The sequence below is a fragment of the Chlorocebus sabaeus genome, chromosome 10 (genome assembly GCF_047675955.1).
Source record: "Chlorocebus sabaeus isolate Y175 chromosome 10, mChlSab1.0.hap1, whole genome shotgun sequence".
Taxonomy (NCBI): domain Eukaryota; kingdom Metazoa; phylum Chordata; class Mammalia; order Primates; family Cercopithecidae; genus Chlorocebus; species Chlorocebus sabaeus.
The window spans coordinates 126575062-126592255 of NC_132913.1; the positions used below are offsets into that span (position 1 = coordinate 126575062).

Below are 17194 nucleotides of genomic sequence, written 5' to 3' on the forward strand. Positions count from 1 at the left end.
CTGCTCTTTGAAGCTGTTAAATTTCGAGGGAATCTATTGCAAGCAATAGATAACTAATATACTATAACCAGTAAACATGCCAATTGAATCAGTAACAACAACAAAACCACTCCAGCCTCAGTGGCTTCAGGCTCCAAGTACCTCTTCTTATACTGAAGCCGACTGAGCCCCACTTACCACACGGCTGTGCCTGGGGACCAGCAGGGCCCTCTGTTCCAGAGGCCTCTTTCGGGGGCTCAGGGGCAACCTGGGTGCCTGGGCTGGGTTTCTGGGAAGCAGACTGGGTGGGCTTCGGTGTGCAAGGTGGTTAAGGTGTCCTTGGATTGGCAGCTGTGACAGGGGAGGAGGGAAGGCAATCAGCCTAGGGAGGGGCTCAGGTACCTTCCGGGAAGCCAGCAGGTCTTGAGTTGTCTTAAGTTGGGCCAAGATGGCCTGGTGCTTACACTGCTCTGCACCCAACTGATTAGTCACTGGATGCGGGAGCCTGGGAAGGGGCGCTGCCGAGGGTCAGGAGCTGTGGCTGGTGTTTGGACTCCAGTCTCAGAAGTGTGTTTGCCCGGCTGTGGGCAGGTGGCTAAGCGTGGGTCCTGGGCCTCTCTCTTTGGCCTTGTTCTCTCCAAGATTATTTCCAGCTCACCATGGCTTGGTAAGTGTTTTGGGGGAGAAGATAATGCAAAGATTTAAATTACTGGACATTTAAAACGAAGACACTCCTATGGGACCTGATTATATAGGCAGAGGGGGTCGGGTCTGCCGCTGGTCTGGGCCTAGGGGCCGTCCCCATGGGGTCCAGTGATTCCCATGCAACATCTGGATGGGACCCAGGGCACTGGCCATTCGGCCCACAGGGTCCCAGACGTGCGAGAGCCAATGAGGAAGAGAGTGCACGGGCAGAAACCAGAGCTGGGAGGGCAAGTAACGCAGTCTTTATTTACACCACAAGAGTAACACATTGCGTGATGTGGTACAGAATACTGGACTCCAGTGAAGTGGAAAGAAGTTGACTGTCAGAAGAGGATATCATTGGTCAGTGAAAATCCACCCACACAAAACAAGACAAGAATGAGAAAACCAAACACAAAACCTCCAACTCCACTGAGCAAAAGAAAGAACCGTCGGGCATGTCCAGACAATCCAAGAGAAACGAATTAAATTACAGAGGTGAATAGTGGCCACGGCCAGTGCGGAGCTCACGCCGGGCGCGAACAGGAATCAAGTAGGTTACAGTGTCGTTACAACTTGCTTTTCTACCACATTCCGTAAGAAGCTCTTGGGTGAGTAAGGTTCAAGCCCCCTTTATAGATAGATAGATAGATAGATAGATAGATAGATAGATAGATAGATAGATTATATATGTTTGTCATTCTCATCAATTGGAAAATAGCGCCTCCACTATGGAGCACACACAGCAAAAAAACCAAACAAACAAAAACTGTTCGCTTTCTTTTTCTTTCAATAGGAGACTTTTAATCAATGCCAGAGACAAAGTGAGGCCGAGCTAAGAACAAGCTCAGCTTCGTTACAATGAAGAAATGGTTTCCTTTCGATGCAAAGTATAATTTTAAACCACAGTGCTCGCACAGTTCACGACTGCTTAAAGTGAAATCTTAGCCATAAATCACCTAAAAGTAATTAAAAAGTCAACACAGCTGTGCGGAAAAGGGGACTCTTTCGAGTCCGCCCAGTTCTCAATCAGAATAAACCGTCAAAAGGCCAGTGAGGGCGAGCGGTGCTCGCCTGGCCCATGGAAGGAGATAAAAGGAGACAAACAAAACAAAACAGAACAAAATTCCTCCAAATCAACTCAAGAGAGAGACAGGCAGTTCACTCTGAATTCTGAGTAGTTTCCCTAAAACACTGTTTCCACATAAATACAATAAACTCTATTATTGGTATGTCACAAGTGCTAGATAAACTTTTTTTCTTAATATGACAAATGTTTAAGTAGTCCTTTTTATTTTTCTTACAATAAAAAGTACAATTTCTTAAGAATAAGTTCAATAAGACGCAAACCTCCCCCCCTCTCCTTCAAGGTTTTGTTTTACAGAAAAATTTCCATCTTTTGTATCTGCAAATGTCATGAGAGGGGAACAAAAAGGCATTTTTCTTCTTCCCCAAAGCTGCCGAGTTTGGCGTGCAAAATCTGTATACAATATAAAGACATGCCGGTCGTACAGTCCATGCAACCTCCAGGTGTAGGAAACTTAAAAAAATATATTCATATATATTTATATCTATATATTTATATATGTATCAATGCCCATAAAACATGTGGGCCCAAAGTCTACAAAAAGAAGAATGGAATGAGCACATGGCTGTGACCAGTAAAGAAGGAATGTTCTGATCAAAAAGAAAAACAACAAAGTCCATTGCTAGTGCTGCAAAAATCAAACTCGCTTTGTGTCAGACCATTACGAAATGGTCCTTCCCCTTGCAAACAGATTTTCAAAAGAAGTAAAGAAAAACTGAAACACCTTGACAAAGTGGCCCTCCAGAACCGAAGCCCTGGGACGCTGGGGAGGGGCGGCCAGTCCCAGCGGGCCATGGCCTCCGGGACAGCCGCCTGCTGGTGGGGCGTGGGCACGTGGGCACGCTGCAGCACGGCAGGAAGCCGCGAGGGCAGGGCAGACGCCAAAAGGCCCAGTGGCGTCATTGGGGTTTCCCTTAAAGGGATATAAAGTGCTCGCTTGCTGACTCCCAGCCAGTGCCCCCAAGGCCTTTGCAAAGGAAGAAAAAGGCTAAAGGTCCAAGGACCCACAGAGAGAGCACACGAAAGAACCCTCCCTAATGGGGTCCTGCCCGCAGATGCCGAGGCAGATCCTCTGCCATCTGCCCGGACACTTGTTGTGGAGAAGGGCCAAGTGCGTCTTCAAAGAAAAGGCTACACAGTAATGCTCTCAGCACATTTGTGAAGCTGGAGTGAGCTGACAGATGAAACGTGCCTCCCCCTGCCAGGTCTTTGCACAGAGGATGTCTCCATTTGAATGAGATTAGAATTTAGTCCCCCCATTGATAACCTGGCCACTAAGCAGTCCATGTTATCCCATCATCTGCTTAAAAAAAAAAAAGTGAGATGATGCATTCCTCCCCATAAGCCATGGCGGGGTAAGAGGGCAGGTGGTAGGATCCCCAGAGGGCTGTGGAGAGAATGAGGCCAAGGAGGCCAGAAGAGCCGGCTAGCTGGGCCCTGCCACTGCTCTGTGCCATGAATGGGGAATGGACCAGCTCCTCTTGCCAATCTGGGCTTCAGAGCAAAGAGTGGCCACTAGGGAGGGGAAAGTCAAACAAGTCCCAAGACCGTTCTGCCTGCTCTCAAACCACTGTCTCAGAGCTGACTGTTAGCAGCCCAATGACCAAGTGAATCCAAGAATCTGCACTCACTTGGTCAAAAGTTTGAGTTAATTTCAGAAGCTACCCTGTAAACTTTACCAAACTCCGAAACTCGGCTCTGGGTCCCTCCTGAGCATGGTGTGTCTGAACTTCTGCCCACAAGTCTGAACCCGATACACTTTGGAATGAAACTGGTGGCTTCATGTGCTGGAAAATGTTACCAGTAAAACGTGACTGTCAGTTACTGTTGAAGAGAAAAAGAGTAAAGACTGGCTGTCCTGGTCAGGAAATCATACCCTCCCTGCAGGTTCACCAGGCAACAAGGGTCCCTGGGTTCCTTGCAGCCACAGGCTCCAAAATCCAGGGCTGGCCATGTGGCTGCAGTGGAAAAACCCAAACGGGTAAAGAGCCCCACGTGTGCCCCATGCATTGCTGACATGCTTAAAAGGTCTTTGGAAAACTGAAGTTAGAATTCTATCCTGACGATGTGGTCAGAAAAGTTTAAACATGAGTTTCATTAATGCTGACTGCCCCCGGCATCTGGCAAGCCTCCCAGGGTGGCCGGGCATCCTAAGCGACCCTCCCTGCCCTTGCCACAGAGGGGACAAATACACCACCCCTCGTAATACTACTAGTGTTGAAGGTTAAAAAGAGCCCCTGGGCTTCTTTATACAGCTCCTAGGACAGACTAGGAAAGACACAATCGTTGGTGTCACTCCAAAAAGACCTACGGTCCCTCCTCTCACTTTCTGAAAATAAACTCTGACGGCAACAATTCCATATGCTGCAGAAAACTCATTGTACAAAAATAAAAACAAAAATAATTAAAAACCTTTGAAAGTTAAAAAAATGTACAAGCAAGAATTCAGAAAGGAAAAAGATTTAGACATTATTACCATTCAGAAAATCGCTAAATGGTGAGAAAAAATGTAAAATTCATAAAACAATGCTTATTCAGGATCTTTTTGTGAAAAATTCATACAAAAATCAACAGCAAATTTATATTCTTTGCTATAAAAACTCATTAGGTACATATGTGCATGAAGGCTTGGAGACGGGAGGGGTTCTGTTAGAAAATAATTAAAATGAAAGTACAAACTTGTAGGGTAGTTGCCCAGTGGCGAATGTGTTGGCGATCTGAAATCGAGCCAATCTGGAGCTTGAAAATACATGAATTTCAATCAGGATCCCTTTCCATAAGCACCTTGAGAGCCATCCATTCGCAGGGACCTCAGCAATCTGCATTCACTTTATATATATATATACTTTTTCTATAAATGCATTATAAATATTTTATCAAGATTTCATAAGAATCAAGTTTCTTAGCTTGGAATACATTGGAATATATATTATACATATATATATTTATTTATACCTAAAATTTAAGCAATACTTCATGCTACTTGCTTTTAATAAAAAGCATTCCGATCGTTAACACTGCAAGTGTGCCTACCACATGCTTCACGACCAGATGGAGATGTTCAATCGTTATGTGATGTGTGAGAAGAGAACACTTTGGATTCGTTTAAAATTTGTTGGACTTCAAAACCTCCAACGGGATTTGCCACTTTTTTGAAACTACCTCCATTTTTCTTAAACAGCGATAAAGCAAAACAGGGACCGCCGGGCTGCAGCCCCTGGCCCCGGAGATGACGGCTGGTGCCCGTGCTTGGGGCGTCAGGCCAGCTCGCGGTGCCAGCACTGCCAGACTCGGCTGGCCACAGGAAACTGTCCCACCAATTCCTGCTGTTTGTTTTTTCTTAAGGCATTGTTCCTCAGACTTCAGAAAACCCAGCCACAAAAATCCACCAGAGCAATAAAAAAAAGGCACAAACTCGCATCTTCCGATGGCTTTGAGAAACTCAAGCCAGCTCCCCCAGGCTCACATTCCTGTTTCTGTCCAGTTTTGTTTTCTTTAAAGGTCACTCCATCCCCCACCCGGGTGCAGACCCCCCACCGCACACCGCTATGGTTCACAGAGGCAGGCCACAGCCGTAGAAAACGTCCTCTTTAAAAAAAAATAAGCTACAAGATGAGTCGAGTGGTTTACACAGAGACTGTGGAGTTGTGGGTAATAATCAAACTTTAAGCACCAGTTTTAATCAAGTTTGTTTTGTATTATTAGATCTTTGATATTCGTTTTCTGTGCCTCGTGTCAACTGAATTCGGCAGCTCGGCCGCCTGTTGCCACAGGCATCTTTCCTCCACGGCGCCCCTCGCGGGACCCACCAGAGTGTGCTTGGCTTGCGCGTGTCCGTGTGTCTGCGCGTCGCCGGCGTCTGTCCCGTGTTCCCTGTGAGGCTGCCACGCCCAGGTGTGCATGTGCGTCTTGAGACCTGTGGGCCTGGGTGGCAGAAAGGCTTCCCGTGGCTGTTGTACGCTGGGTGTCCCTGGATGCTCCAAGAGAGCCCCATGGTGGGACGCAGGCGTGACACGGGAAAGTTTCTTGGCTGAGCTTCAAGACAGAGACAGACAGACAAGAGAACAGCAGCTTCGAGGGAGTGCTACAGGGGCGGCTCCTCTTCCATGGGCTCCTCGTCTGGTCTGTGGATCCCGCAAGAGAAAGAGACAGGGCGTGGGGCAGGTGGACCACAGAGAGGAGAGAACAGAACGTGGGTTAAAGGCTGTGCGCTGCCCCACCCGCCAGCCTACCCAGGCCCGGGGGCACCGGGTCCATCTGTTCAGTATCTAATGTTCCTCATGCGTCTCTAAGGGGCTTTGGCACTAGAAGGAGGGGGCCCGCTGGCCTGTCTCTAGTCTGTTTGGCATGGCACGTGCCATAAATGTTCTGACCCTGAACAGAGTGTCCCTGGACACGGGGGGGCTGGGTGAGCCTGTAGGTGGGCAGCAGGGCAGGTGCCGGCAGGGCAGGTGCTCACCTCTTTTCGGCGGGCTTCACGCCCACGGACAGCGAGGCCATGGCGGTGACCGTCTCGGCTTCTTCGTTCTCGCAAGTCTGAGCCTCGATCAGAGAACGCCCTGCCGTGGAGGTTGCACGCTGCAGGCAGCGCCAGTACTTGCCTGGGGTGGGGTGAGGAAGGTCGCTCAGTGACTACAACTTAGCAGGATGCACGGCGGCCCGGGAGGGTCCTGCGGGACCCTGAGCCTCAAACGAGATCGATCCCTTATGATTTTAAAAGCACCCGTCTTTGAAGAGACGCGAAGCAGAAGACTGCATGGCTACAAACTCGCGAAGACCAAGAATCTCTGGAAATGTTTCCCCATCATGAGTGGCTCGAGTCCCTCCAGGAGCAGGCCTGCCTAGGACTGCAGACAGAGGCTCCTGTGGGCCTGGCTTTCCACGCTCCTTTCTGCCCTGGGAGGTCAGGAGTGGGGGCTGCCAGCCTGCTGGGTTGAGCCTTCCTATCTCTGGGAGAAGATGAGCTGGTAGATTGTTGCTGGGGCTGAGGGATCTTCTGCCTGGGCCCTCACAGAGGCTGGGGGTGGAGGGGTCCGGCATCAGGTACAAGCGGGTGTATGTGGAGGGCTGGGCCTGGCCCAGGGTCAGCTTCAGGGCTCTGAGGCCAGGACTCCCCCATGCAGGGAAATGGAGAGTCAAACTCTGGACTACACCTGCTTGTGTAGACAGTCAACCATCTGGGTCATCTCAAAGGCAAGACAAGCTGGGCTTGCGACAATGACAGGGTGTGGGAGGTGCCTCTGAGACAGGCTGCGTGCCACGCCCTTGCACCCAGGACCCGCTCCTTGAGGGTCGGTGCCAGAACGCGGAGGGCCTACATCTTGCCTCTTTGCAGGGCCAAGAGTTCTTTGATCTAAGGACGTGGGCTTCTCTGGTTCAGGGAAGAGGCCAGAGTCCCCAGGGTACAGGTTCATAGCCATGGCTCCCACTGCTAGCTGGGGACCTAGAGCAAGTGACTTCACACTGAGACTGTCTGGGCCTTGATTCTCTAGACCTACAAAATGGGCTGATGGAACCATCCCAGTAGGCTGGGGAAAATCCAGTGGGAGTTAAATGTGAGTCTCTACCAGCTCAAGAAATGGAGCTGAAAGCAAGGTCTCCTGCTGCAGGCCTGGGGAAGCAGCTGGCAGAGGGATGGGGAGGAGCTGGGGGTACAGGGGGACAGGGATGTGGGGCAGTGGGGTCCCGCCCCCAGGAGCGTGTCCCCTGTGAGCACCTGGCCAGGCAACTTACTGTGGATTTCCATGACTTTCTCCATGGAGCGGACAGCGTTTGCATTGGGTCTTTGCTGTAAAACCTTTTCTGGGAGAGGATCAAGCTGGAAGAAAATACATAAGAATATAAAGACTGCCAATATAGTCCACACGTGCATTAGATGGGGTGTACCGAGACTGCAACTCTTTCCTGAGCACAGAGTCCCTTGTGGGGTGCATTTGCCCACAGAGTAGAAAAAAATAACTTTAAGAAGTCAAATGTGCTGTGGTATTTATTATATAACTTTTTTGTAAAAGTGGATTTATGTAGGTATTTTTTTAGGGCACTATAAGGTATATTTGTGGGTTCCTACAAGTAGCAGGAAGAAAGACGGTCCCCAGGAGTGGGCTGGCACCAGCACGTGAGCTTGGCATCTGCCATCGATGCCACAGGGTTACATTAGGGGGAGGGATGCTTACTTCATCACTTTCCTTTTCCTCGTCTTTTATTAATAAATAAAAATGTTTGCATATCCCCTGATCTTGGTTTTCTTTCAGGGCAGTGGAAGGTGGGGTTGGAGGAGATGAAATGGAAGAAGAAGTCAGATCTCTCAGAGGGAATCCTTCACACCAAGTTTTTCCCTAAGTACTGGCAGCAGATAGAAGCAGGGAAGAAGTTTATAGGTAAATGACAGGGCAACAGGGCAAAGCATTTGCAATACAACAATTAAAAATCGTTGACTGGCCAGGCGCGGTGGCTCATGCCTGTAATCCCAGTACTTTGGGAGGCCAAGGCAGGTAGATCACTTGAGGTCAGGAGTTCCATACCAGCCTGGGCAACGTGGTGAAACTCCGTCTGTACTAAAAATACAAAACGTAGCCAGGCGTGGTGGTGTGCGCCTGTAGTCCCAGCTACTCGGGAGGCTGAGGCAGGAGAATCCCTTGAATCTGGGAGGCGGAGGCTGCAGCGAGCCGAGATTGTGCCACTGCACTCTTGTCTAGGCAACAGAGTGAGACCCTGTCTCAAAATAAACATTTAAAAAAAGGTTGATTGAAATAGATTATAAAAATATAGAAATACAACAGTTCAAGAACATTTAAATAACTGGAAAAGCCCACAAAACCAGGGAAAACCTGCTGGGTCTGGAGCAAAGCTGGACCTGCTCCAGGGGGCCATAGCACCCATGTCCTCAGGTGTCGTGGAGCCAGCCTTGGGCTGTGTAGGCTGGGCCTGGAAAGACCACTGTCAGGAAAGGATGGGTGAGCGAGGACAGATAAACAACAACTTGTCCCACAGAGGCCATCGGAAGGAGCGTTTGGGTTTTAACTCTGGCTTCTGGGTAGAGGAGAAAAGACAAAGTGGCCCTGAGAATTTGCTTGGCTCTAGACACTGTGAGTGGACAGCTACTATCGACGGTGTCAGCTCCGCCAGGCCAGGACGCCAGGCAGAAACCACTGCAGGGCCTCTTTGGAGGCCCACATCCCCACAGCAGGCTTCAAATGAGTGCAGCCGGTTAACTTCCAGGAAGCATGAGTTCCCAAACACAAAAACCCCAAACAACACAGAAGCAAGCCAGCACGAGCCTGGGTCTGCAGAGACGAGTGAAGTTCCCAATCCCATTCTCCAATGAAGGGAAGTGGGCTCCTTTGACAATGGCTCAGTCCAAGGCTGGGGCAGGGAAAATACTGGACCACCTTGTGGAGCTGGGAAATCAGGACATGCCTGAAGGGCAAAGGACGGGTCCATCACAGGACACGCAGGGCCAGTCTGAAAGGTGCCCCAGGGCCAGAGCAGGAACCAGCTGAGCAGCCAAATAAACACCTCGGTATTGAAGCATGACCCAAAGTGTAAGATACCCAGGAGTTCACCGGGATAAGAACAAGTAACTAAATACACAGGGAGCAGAGACAAATCCTTGAGCATTTCAAGTAACGCACGTACCTACTCCCCTCTCCAGGAGGTGGAGTTAAGGTCTCCCCAACTCTGTCCCCGAGTGTGTGCTGCGCTGAGTGTGACTTTCTTCCAAACAATACATTTGGAAAGGCAGTAAAAGTGTAACCCAATGGTGGAAGGACCCGGCAAACATCACTCTCAGCACATGATCAAGGTCAGTGAGCCATGTTGGCAGCACATCCGACAGGCAAACGGCATTGTGATTCTGTGATCTTCCTCCCCAAAGCACAGAACCAGGAGAAAACACTCAAACACAAACTGAGGGACAGTCTGCAAAATCCCTGGCCAGTGCTCCTTGAAAAGCCATGGAAGACTGAGACAAAAGACACGAAATGACTAAATGTGATGTGTGATCCCGGACAGGACCCTAGAATAGAAAAGGGGCAGCTGCGGTAAAGCTGGTGACATCGAATACACTCTGGAGTTAATAGTCATGGCCCAGCGTTGGTTTCTAAGTTGTGATGAATGACTCGTATTGAGGTAAGAGGTTCGCAGTAGAAGACCTTTTCCGAGGGGGATATGAGGAACTTGTACATAATCTCTACAATGTTTCTGTAAATCTTAAACTATCTAAAAATTAAGTTTATTAAGAATGTTGATTAGATCCTTAAAGACTGCAGTTATTGAAATTATCAGTTCTAAATTATAAAAAGTAAATATGCTGAGTATGTATTAAAAATAAATGACATTTCTGTATGATGGAACAACCAGAGATTTATGAACCTAACATGGAAGATTTGAGACCCAAGCAGGGGGAAAAAAAAGACCAGGAATGCACACCTAGTCATATCAGAGTAAAACTGCAGAACATCAAAAGCAAAAAGAAAATTATAAAAGCTGCTAGAGAAAACAGAATCTTCAAAGGGGTAGCCATTAGCCACACACCAACTCCTTAACAGCAATGGAGACAAGCAGACAGTGGCTTAAGATCTTCAATGTGTCAAGAGCAAATCCTTGTCAACCCAGAATTGTTTATCTAGTGAAACTATCATCCAAGAACAAGGGTGAGATAAAGAACTTCCTCCTCACAAACATGAGCTGGGGAAGTTGACCACATGAGTGTTTTCGCAAGGGACACTCTAGTGGATGTATTACAGTTAAGGCCGTATGAAAATAATCCTAGAAGACAGTGTGAGAAATGAGAAGGAACGATGAGCCAAGAAAATGATGTAAGTGCAGGAGATAGAGCCCGGATGAAGAGGGATGACACAGAGCAATAATAATGGTGTCTTATCAGTGAAATCAAACAAAAGAAAGAAGGAAATGAAATACCAGTCAGTGATATAACCTGGGATGGGGCACTGGAGCTAGGGCTGCCAGATTTAGTAAAACAAAAACAAACAAAACCACTCACGGCCCTGGTTCAATTTCAATGTCTGATAAACAAGTAGTTTTGCAGTGGAAGGATATCCACCTGGGTGCTCTGTGTCTACTCTGGCACCCTGGCACCCTAGCACCCTAATTGGGGCTGGCCCAGTCCCGGCTTTGGTTTGCATAGAGGCGGGAGTCAGGACGCTGACTGTGTTGAGAATACATGTTCCAATTGTTGAAAATGACGAATGAAAAACAAGCAAATAGGTTGCATATCTTTGGACTCAGTAGAGGAAAAAACGGAATGCAGGAAACCCCCAATTACCCCAAGAGAAGGTGAGACCAGAGAAAAAGGAAAGAGCTCCAGGAAATGGGGACAAACAAAGAATAAAGTAAGATGGTACAAAGGCATCTGAAAAAATGGATCAAACTAACGGCAAATGACCCACGTTTCCACTTAAATCACGGACCACTGGACAGGACATGAAAATAATACACTGCCCAGGCTTTTGCTGTTTACAGGAGACACATCTGAAACTTCAGGGGAAGGCTGAAAGTCACACAGGAAAACTGATGCTAGGCAGGCAAACCTGGCCAAAGGGCAGCTGGGGTCAAAGCTCCAGTATCTGGCACAAAAGATGTAAGGGAAAGGCCATTACTGGATACACAGAAGGTTACTGTGATAAAACTTCAATTCATCACAAAAGGGCAAAATGATGTTAAATGTCTATTTAGTAAAGCAGCTTTAAAATGTCTAAAAAGGGTGCAACGGAAAGAGGACAAGGGAGACTTCGTCATGTCTTTCTCAGATCCAGCAGACAATCGTCAGTCAGGAAAACCAAAACGTGAACAATACAATTAGCAAGCTCTGCTTAATGAACACAAATAGAACTCTGTGAAACACACGGAGAAGACACATGATCCCAAACACACGTGGGATGTCTGTGGGCTGACCACGCACTGGCCCGTAAAGCAAGTCTCCACAAAAAAGTGAAGGCCAACCACACTTCCTTTTCTTACCACAGTGCAATCTGTTAGAAATCGATAGCAAAAAGAGAACCATGAGTCCTTATGTTTGGAAATTAGAAAACACACCAACGCGTGGCTCAAAGAAGAACTCATAATAGAAATCAGGAAATGCTGAGAACCAAAAAATAATGAAAAGCGCTACCTATCACAATGCGAGACGTGGCTGAATGCCATGCTGGAGCCATTTACAGCCCTAACTGCACACATCAGGAAAGACTGAAACTAAATATTCAATGTTAGAAGTTAGCAAGAGAACACAGTGGTCCTAAAGCAAGAAGTAAAGAAAATAGATGGAAAAGCAGACAAATAAATTCTGAGAAGAAAAAAGGATGCTGCAGCTGAAGATGGATTCTCGGAAGTGCCTGATTAAACTGACAAGCTCCGGCAGGACTGACGGAGGAAACCCAAGTTCGGGGGGTACACAGGGACGACCCCAGGGATGAAAGGGGGCCCCAGCTGCAGGCAGGACTGATGGAGGAAACCCAAGTTCAGGGGGCACACAGGGACGACCCCAGGGATGAAAGGGGGCCCCGGCTGCAGGCAGGACTGACGGAGGAAACCCAAGTTCGGGGGGCACACAGGGACGACCCCAGGGATGAAAGGGGGCCCCAGCTGCAGGCAGGACTGATGGAGGAAACCCAAGTTCAGGGGGCACACAGGGACGACCCCAGGGATGAAAAGGGGCCCCGGCTGCAGGCAGAGCAGAGATGTAAAAGGCAGGAAACTGGGGACACTTAACTCTTGCCAAGAAATCTGAAGAAATTTTGGTTGAAATGGAGACATTTCTGGTAAAATGTACTAACTTCTCAAAATTAAGAAGGAATAGGACACTTAAATGGACCTATTAAAGTCACTGAATCTGTAATTTAAAATTTTCACCCAAAGTAAACCTGTGGCCTAGGGGAGTCCTCCCAGTCAAGGAACAGATTACTCTGATCCTACCTCCACTCCTCCAGAGGACAGGGAGGAGACACTCGTCCGGACCCAGCTATTACCCACCAGTCTGGAGGACAGTTCTCTGGGGGGCCTTGGACCCACCCACCAGTCTGGAGGACAGTTCTCCAGGGGGCCTTGGACCTACCCACCAGTCTGGAGGACAGTTCTCCGGTGGGCCTTGGACCCACCCACCAGTCTGGAGGACAGCTCTCCGGGGGGCCTGGGACCCACCCACCCGCCTGCAGGACAGTTCTCCAGGGTGCCTTGGACCCACCCAGGTCCCTCACACTCATAGTTCTTGAGAGTGACTGGTGGACTGTGCTGGGGAACACAGCCTGAGATGCGGAGGACATGGGCCGGCCAGCCTGGCTCTGTCCCAGTCCTCCACCAGTGGAAACAGGCCACCCTTCAGTGCTTCAGTTCAGCGTGTCACACGGCACTCGGGGTACAAAATTCAGGACAGGCTGTTTCCTAGAGGAGCGTGCAGACAGGACTCCATCCACGGGGGCATTTTCTGAGCCCTGGGGGACTGGCTCACGGTGCCCCGGGCTTCTGCCATCCCCTGCTGCCTGTCTGTAGGTAGTTAATCCGCTGCACAGAACGTGTGTGTGGGTGTTCTGTCTCCCTGGACTCAGAAAAGCTGGTCACCAATGTGTGGAGAACCTGCTTCACACCACCGCTCCCTCCCTCCCTGTCTCCTTCCCTCTCTCTCTGTCTCCTTCCCTCTCTCTGTCCATCTGTCTAATTCACCCCACTAGGAACAAATGGGGAAAAAACAATCCAATAGAAAAACAGGCAAAAGACATGAACTTCACAAGAGGGGAAAGCCCAAGTGGCCAAGAGGCAGCTGCCGGGCTGCCCAGCTGTGGTGGCCACGAGGGACCCTGGAGCCCTGCAGGGGGGCCAGTTTTACCCCCATCCAGCTGGCAAAGGTCAAGGGCAACAATGCCAAGTGCTGCTGAGCTCTGGTCATGCCACTGCTGAAGACAGTTTCAACCCTTAAAAAGCCTCTTCATGTTACCTCCTAAAGGTGAACAAACACATCTTGGGCCCGTCACTTCCCCTCCTGGATGTTTACCGGAGACACGGTCACCTAGGTGTCCTCGGGACTTGCCCGGAAGCTCAGCACAACTCTGTCTATCACAAGCAAACCTGGAGCAGCCCACACCTGCCCCGGTCCGGGCCCGTGCGGGATGCGCACAGGCTCCTTTACCGAGGGGGCCCAAGGAAGGAGGAGCGTTGAGATGTCCCTCATATCCCAACATCCAGGTAACGGGGCCCAGAGGGACGGGGCCCAGAGGGACAGCCCCGCTGCATGTGGCCACAGCTCCTTCAACTCTGAAGGCCACAGGCTGGGCTCCGCCTTGCTGAAAGTTGGCCAGGAAGGCTTAGGCAGCCCAGATGGAAAGAGGAGCAAGCCGGACACACGACGTGGATCCTGTGTGTGCCACACGTGGCCGCGTGCAGATAAAACGTTTGCTGTTGGCATGGGGGGAGTGTGACTGAGTGTGAGTGTGGTGTGTGTGAGCATTCATGTGCATGAATGTGCGTGTGTGACAGCCTGTGGGGTATGTGAGAGTGCACGTGTGCGGTGTGAGACTGTAGTGCCTGTGTGTGCACGTGTGAGACTTCGTGTGCATTTACGAGGGTATGAGTGTGCAGATATGTGAGACTGTGGTGCTTGTGTGGGTGTGCCTATGTGTGGTTTGTGCATGTACAAGAGGGCATGTGTGTGTGGTGCATGTGATGTGTGTGTGGTGCCTGTGTGCGGTGTGTGCGTGCACGAGAGGGTGTGTATGTCGTGTGTGCATGTGTGACTGTGGTGCTTGTGTGGGTGTGCATGTGTGGTGTGCGCACATGTGAGACTGGTGCCTGTGTGTGCGTATGTGTGGTGTGTGTGCACAAGAGGGTGTGCATGTGGTGTGTGCACATGTGAGACTGTGGTGCCTGTGTGGGTGTGCGTATGTGTGGTGTGTGTGTGCATGAGAGGGTGTGCGTGTGTGGTGTGTGCACATGTGAGACTGTGGTGCCTGTGTGGGTGTGCGTATGTGTGGTGTGTGTGTGCACAAGAGGGTGTGTGTGTGGTGTGTGCATGTGTGACTGGTGCTTGTGTGCGTGTGAGGATGTGCGTGGGGTGCGTGTGTAACTGTGGTACGTGTGTGTCCGCATATGTGTGGTGTGTGTACAAGAGGGTGCCCATGTGGGGTGTGAGTGTGATGAGGAAGAGTGGCTGGAAGCAGCAGGCAGCCAGCTCTCAGGTGGATCCAACTCAGTCCCTCACACACACTTGGTTTTTGTTACTCTGTTAGAGCTGCTTCAGGTCCACACCTTTCACAAAGCATCAGGGCATAACTAACGAGCTAAACTCCGGGGGAAAACCTTTTCCACACAACACCCCCTCCTGCTCCACGAATGTCCTCCACAAATCCCGGAGTGGGATAAATGAGATGGTGGCATTTTAACCCTGAAATGCCCCATGACTAAAGTAGAAAACTGGCCCAAGCAAAAACCTGCCTGGGGCATAGTCTCAGACAGGAGAGGTGGTCCTTCCCCAACCTCCCGGGGGCACGGGCCTGGGCCACAGATCCCCGTGGCCGTCTGGTGCAGGGTCTTTGATGGAAGTTGGCTGGAGGCCCGACTCGGTGCTGCTCCCACACGACTCCATGGCCCGTCTACGCTGCAACGTGCGACACTCGTAGGGAACTTTTCACTGTCCATGGTCACTGGCGGTTGCAGAAAACTGAACATGGAAACCATTAAATAAAATGGTTGCTGGGAGCAGCACCGGCCTCCAGACGTGCGAGCTGAAGACAGAGGGGTCGCTCTGATAGGGAGCGGGGACACCGAGGCCCCTCTGCGCTTCCTGTCCTGCACACCCTATAACTCAGCCACTTCTGCTGCAGCAGCGTCCCTGCAGGCCACTGCCGTCACAGCTGGCGGCCCCGCCTGTGTGTGCCAGATTGCCAGGCACACTGTATATCAACCTTCATCAAAGGCCGCCAGGCAGAGGAGCGGGGCCCAGGCCAACTCTTGTGCATTAAAGAGACTATTAAAGAGACCTTGATAAAATGAGTGCTTCCTGCTTTCTGATGTGTTTAAGTAAAAGAACATTTTCTCATCAGGAAGCAAGAACAGGCCGTGGCTGAAAGCGAAGTTCCCTATTGTTATTTAAAATAACTAGCCAGAAGAACCATAAGGCTTCGGGATGGTAGAATATATACGTCAGTTGCCTTTTAACTGGAGCAAAAAGGGGGAAAAGACTGTTTAATGTGAAGAAAGCATCTGTAAAGTGCTTTGGACGTTTTAAACAGCAGCCTGGTATTTTATCCAGCCTGTCGCTGGCCAGCTTGCCGGCTGCAGGGATGCCACCTGGTTCTTTGATCTACTTGTGATTTATGTTAACGTGAACACCATCTCTGACCAGCAAAGACAGCCAGGAGAAGGAAGGGCAGGTCCTGGTACCTGCGGCCACTGCCCATGTCCCCTCTCGGCACCCCTCTGGCTGGCACTCTGATGGCCTAGGCTGCAGGTCCCATGGGGTTCCCCTTGGCAATGCAAGGTCCTGATCCTCCCCCTCAAGGCCCTGCCCTTGGCCATCGCCTGCTGTTGCTCCCCTGGCTAAGTCTTGTGTACTTGGGGTTTGGCACCCAGGGGGTCTCACATACGCCCGGTCTGCTGTGCCCGGGGTCACACACCCAGGGGTCTCGCTCTGTAGTGGGTCATGGCACCGTTCCCATCCTCCCAGGCCAGGCCGTGGTCCTGCAGTCTTTAAGGCAGCACTGTCAGCTGTTGGTGGAGCTGTGCAAGGGGACATATGTGCCCACCCCTCAGAAGATCCAGGGGTTCCAGTGGGGCCCAACAGACCACCTCTGGCCCGGCCCCTCTGCCTCGGGCTCTTGGTTTGGCCAGTCCAGCCTCCCCCACGCCCTCTGTGAGACCCCAACTGTCCTCCCGTGAGGTGCCTGCACCTCTGGGCTCTCACTGACCCCCAAGGTCACCCTGCCCTTGGCATCCTCTACGTCCTCAAGCCACCGAACCTCCCTCCTGTCTGGGAGACTGCTGGCCAGTGCTCACTTCCCTGACCGTCAGCTTCCTGGCTTCCCAAGTCTGGGTCCAGGCCCCGTGGCAGCCTTTGGGTGAGCCAAGGCTCAGCGCTGCCAGTCCTGGCCCTCCCTCAGCGGCTTCACATGGTCACTGGGGCAAGGCACTGAGCCCCGCCAACAATCTGCAGGCCTCACCCATGGCCCTTAGATCAGGAGTCACTGCAGAGAGACGGCGCCTTGCAGGTTCTAAGGAAGCTGCCCCTCTCTCTCGGATGGACCCCCTAAGGCAAGGGCTGGAGGAACACACAGCTGACGTGCACCACCCTGGCTTCCCCAGTCCGGAAAGGCCCCCTTGCTGGGCCGGGCAGTTTCTGTCACCTGGAGATATTTCTGGTGTGCTTGGCCTTTAGGCCTGTGTCTGAATGAGACCTTTCCTGGAAAATAAAGCAGGTTTGTCTCAGAGCGAATCTTTCAATAT

General features: G+C 50.6%; 1 protein-coding gene across 15 annotated transcripts in view; it reads right to left on the reverse strand.

Annotated features, from left to right (window-relative positions):
• Positions 1-904: 904 nt before the first annotated feature.
• The window catches only part of HDAC4 (histone deacetylase 4), a 352930-nt gene continuing 336640 nt past the window's right edge, over positions 905-17194 (reverse strand). For all 15 annotated transcript variants that reach the window (XM_073020204.1, XM_007966865.3, XM_007966864.3 and 12 more), the window contains 3 exons: positions 7484-7568; positions 6210-6351; positions 905-5874 (listed from right to left, as the gene is read on the reverse strand). In XM_073020204.1, coding sequence (XP_072876305.1) covers positions 5835-5874; positions 6210-6351; positions 7484-7568 — 267 coding nt within the window. In that variant the 3' untranslated portion in view covers positions 905-5834. The remainder of the gene's footprint in view (positions 5875-6209; positions 6352-7483; positions 7569-17194) is intronic.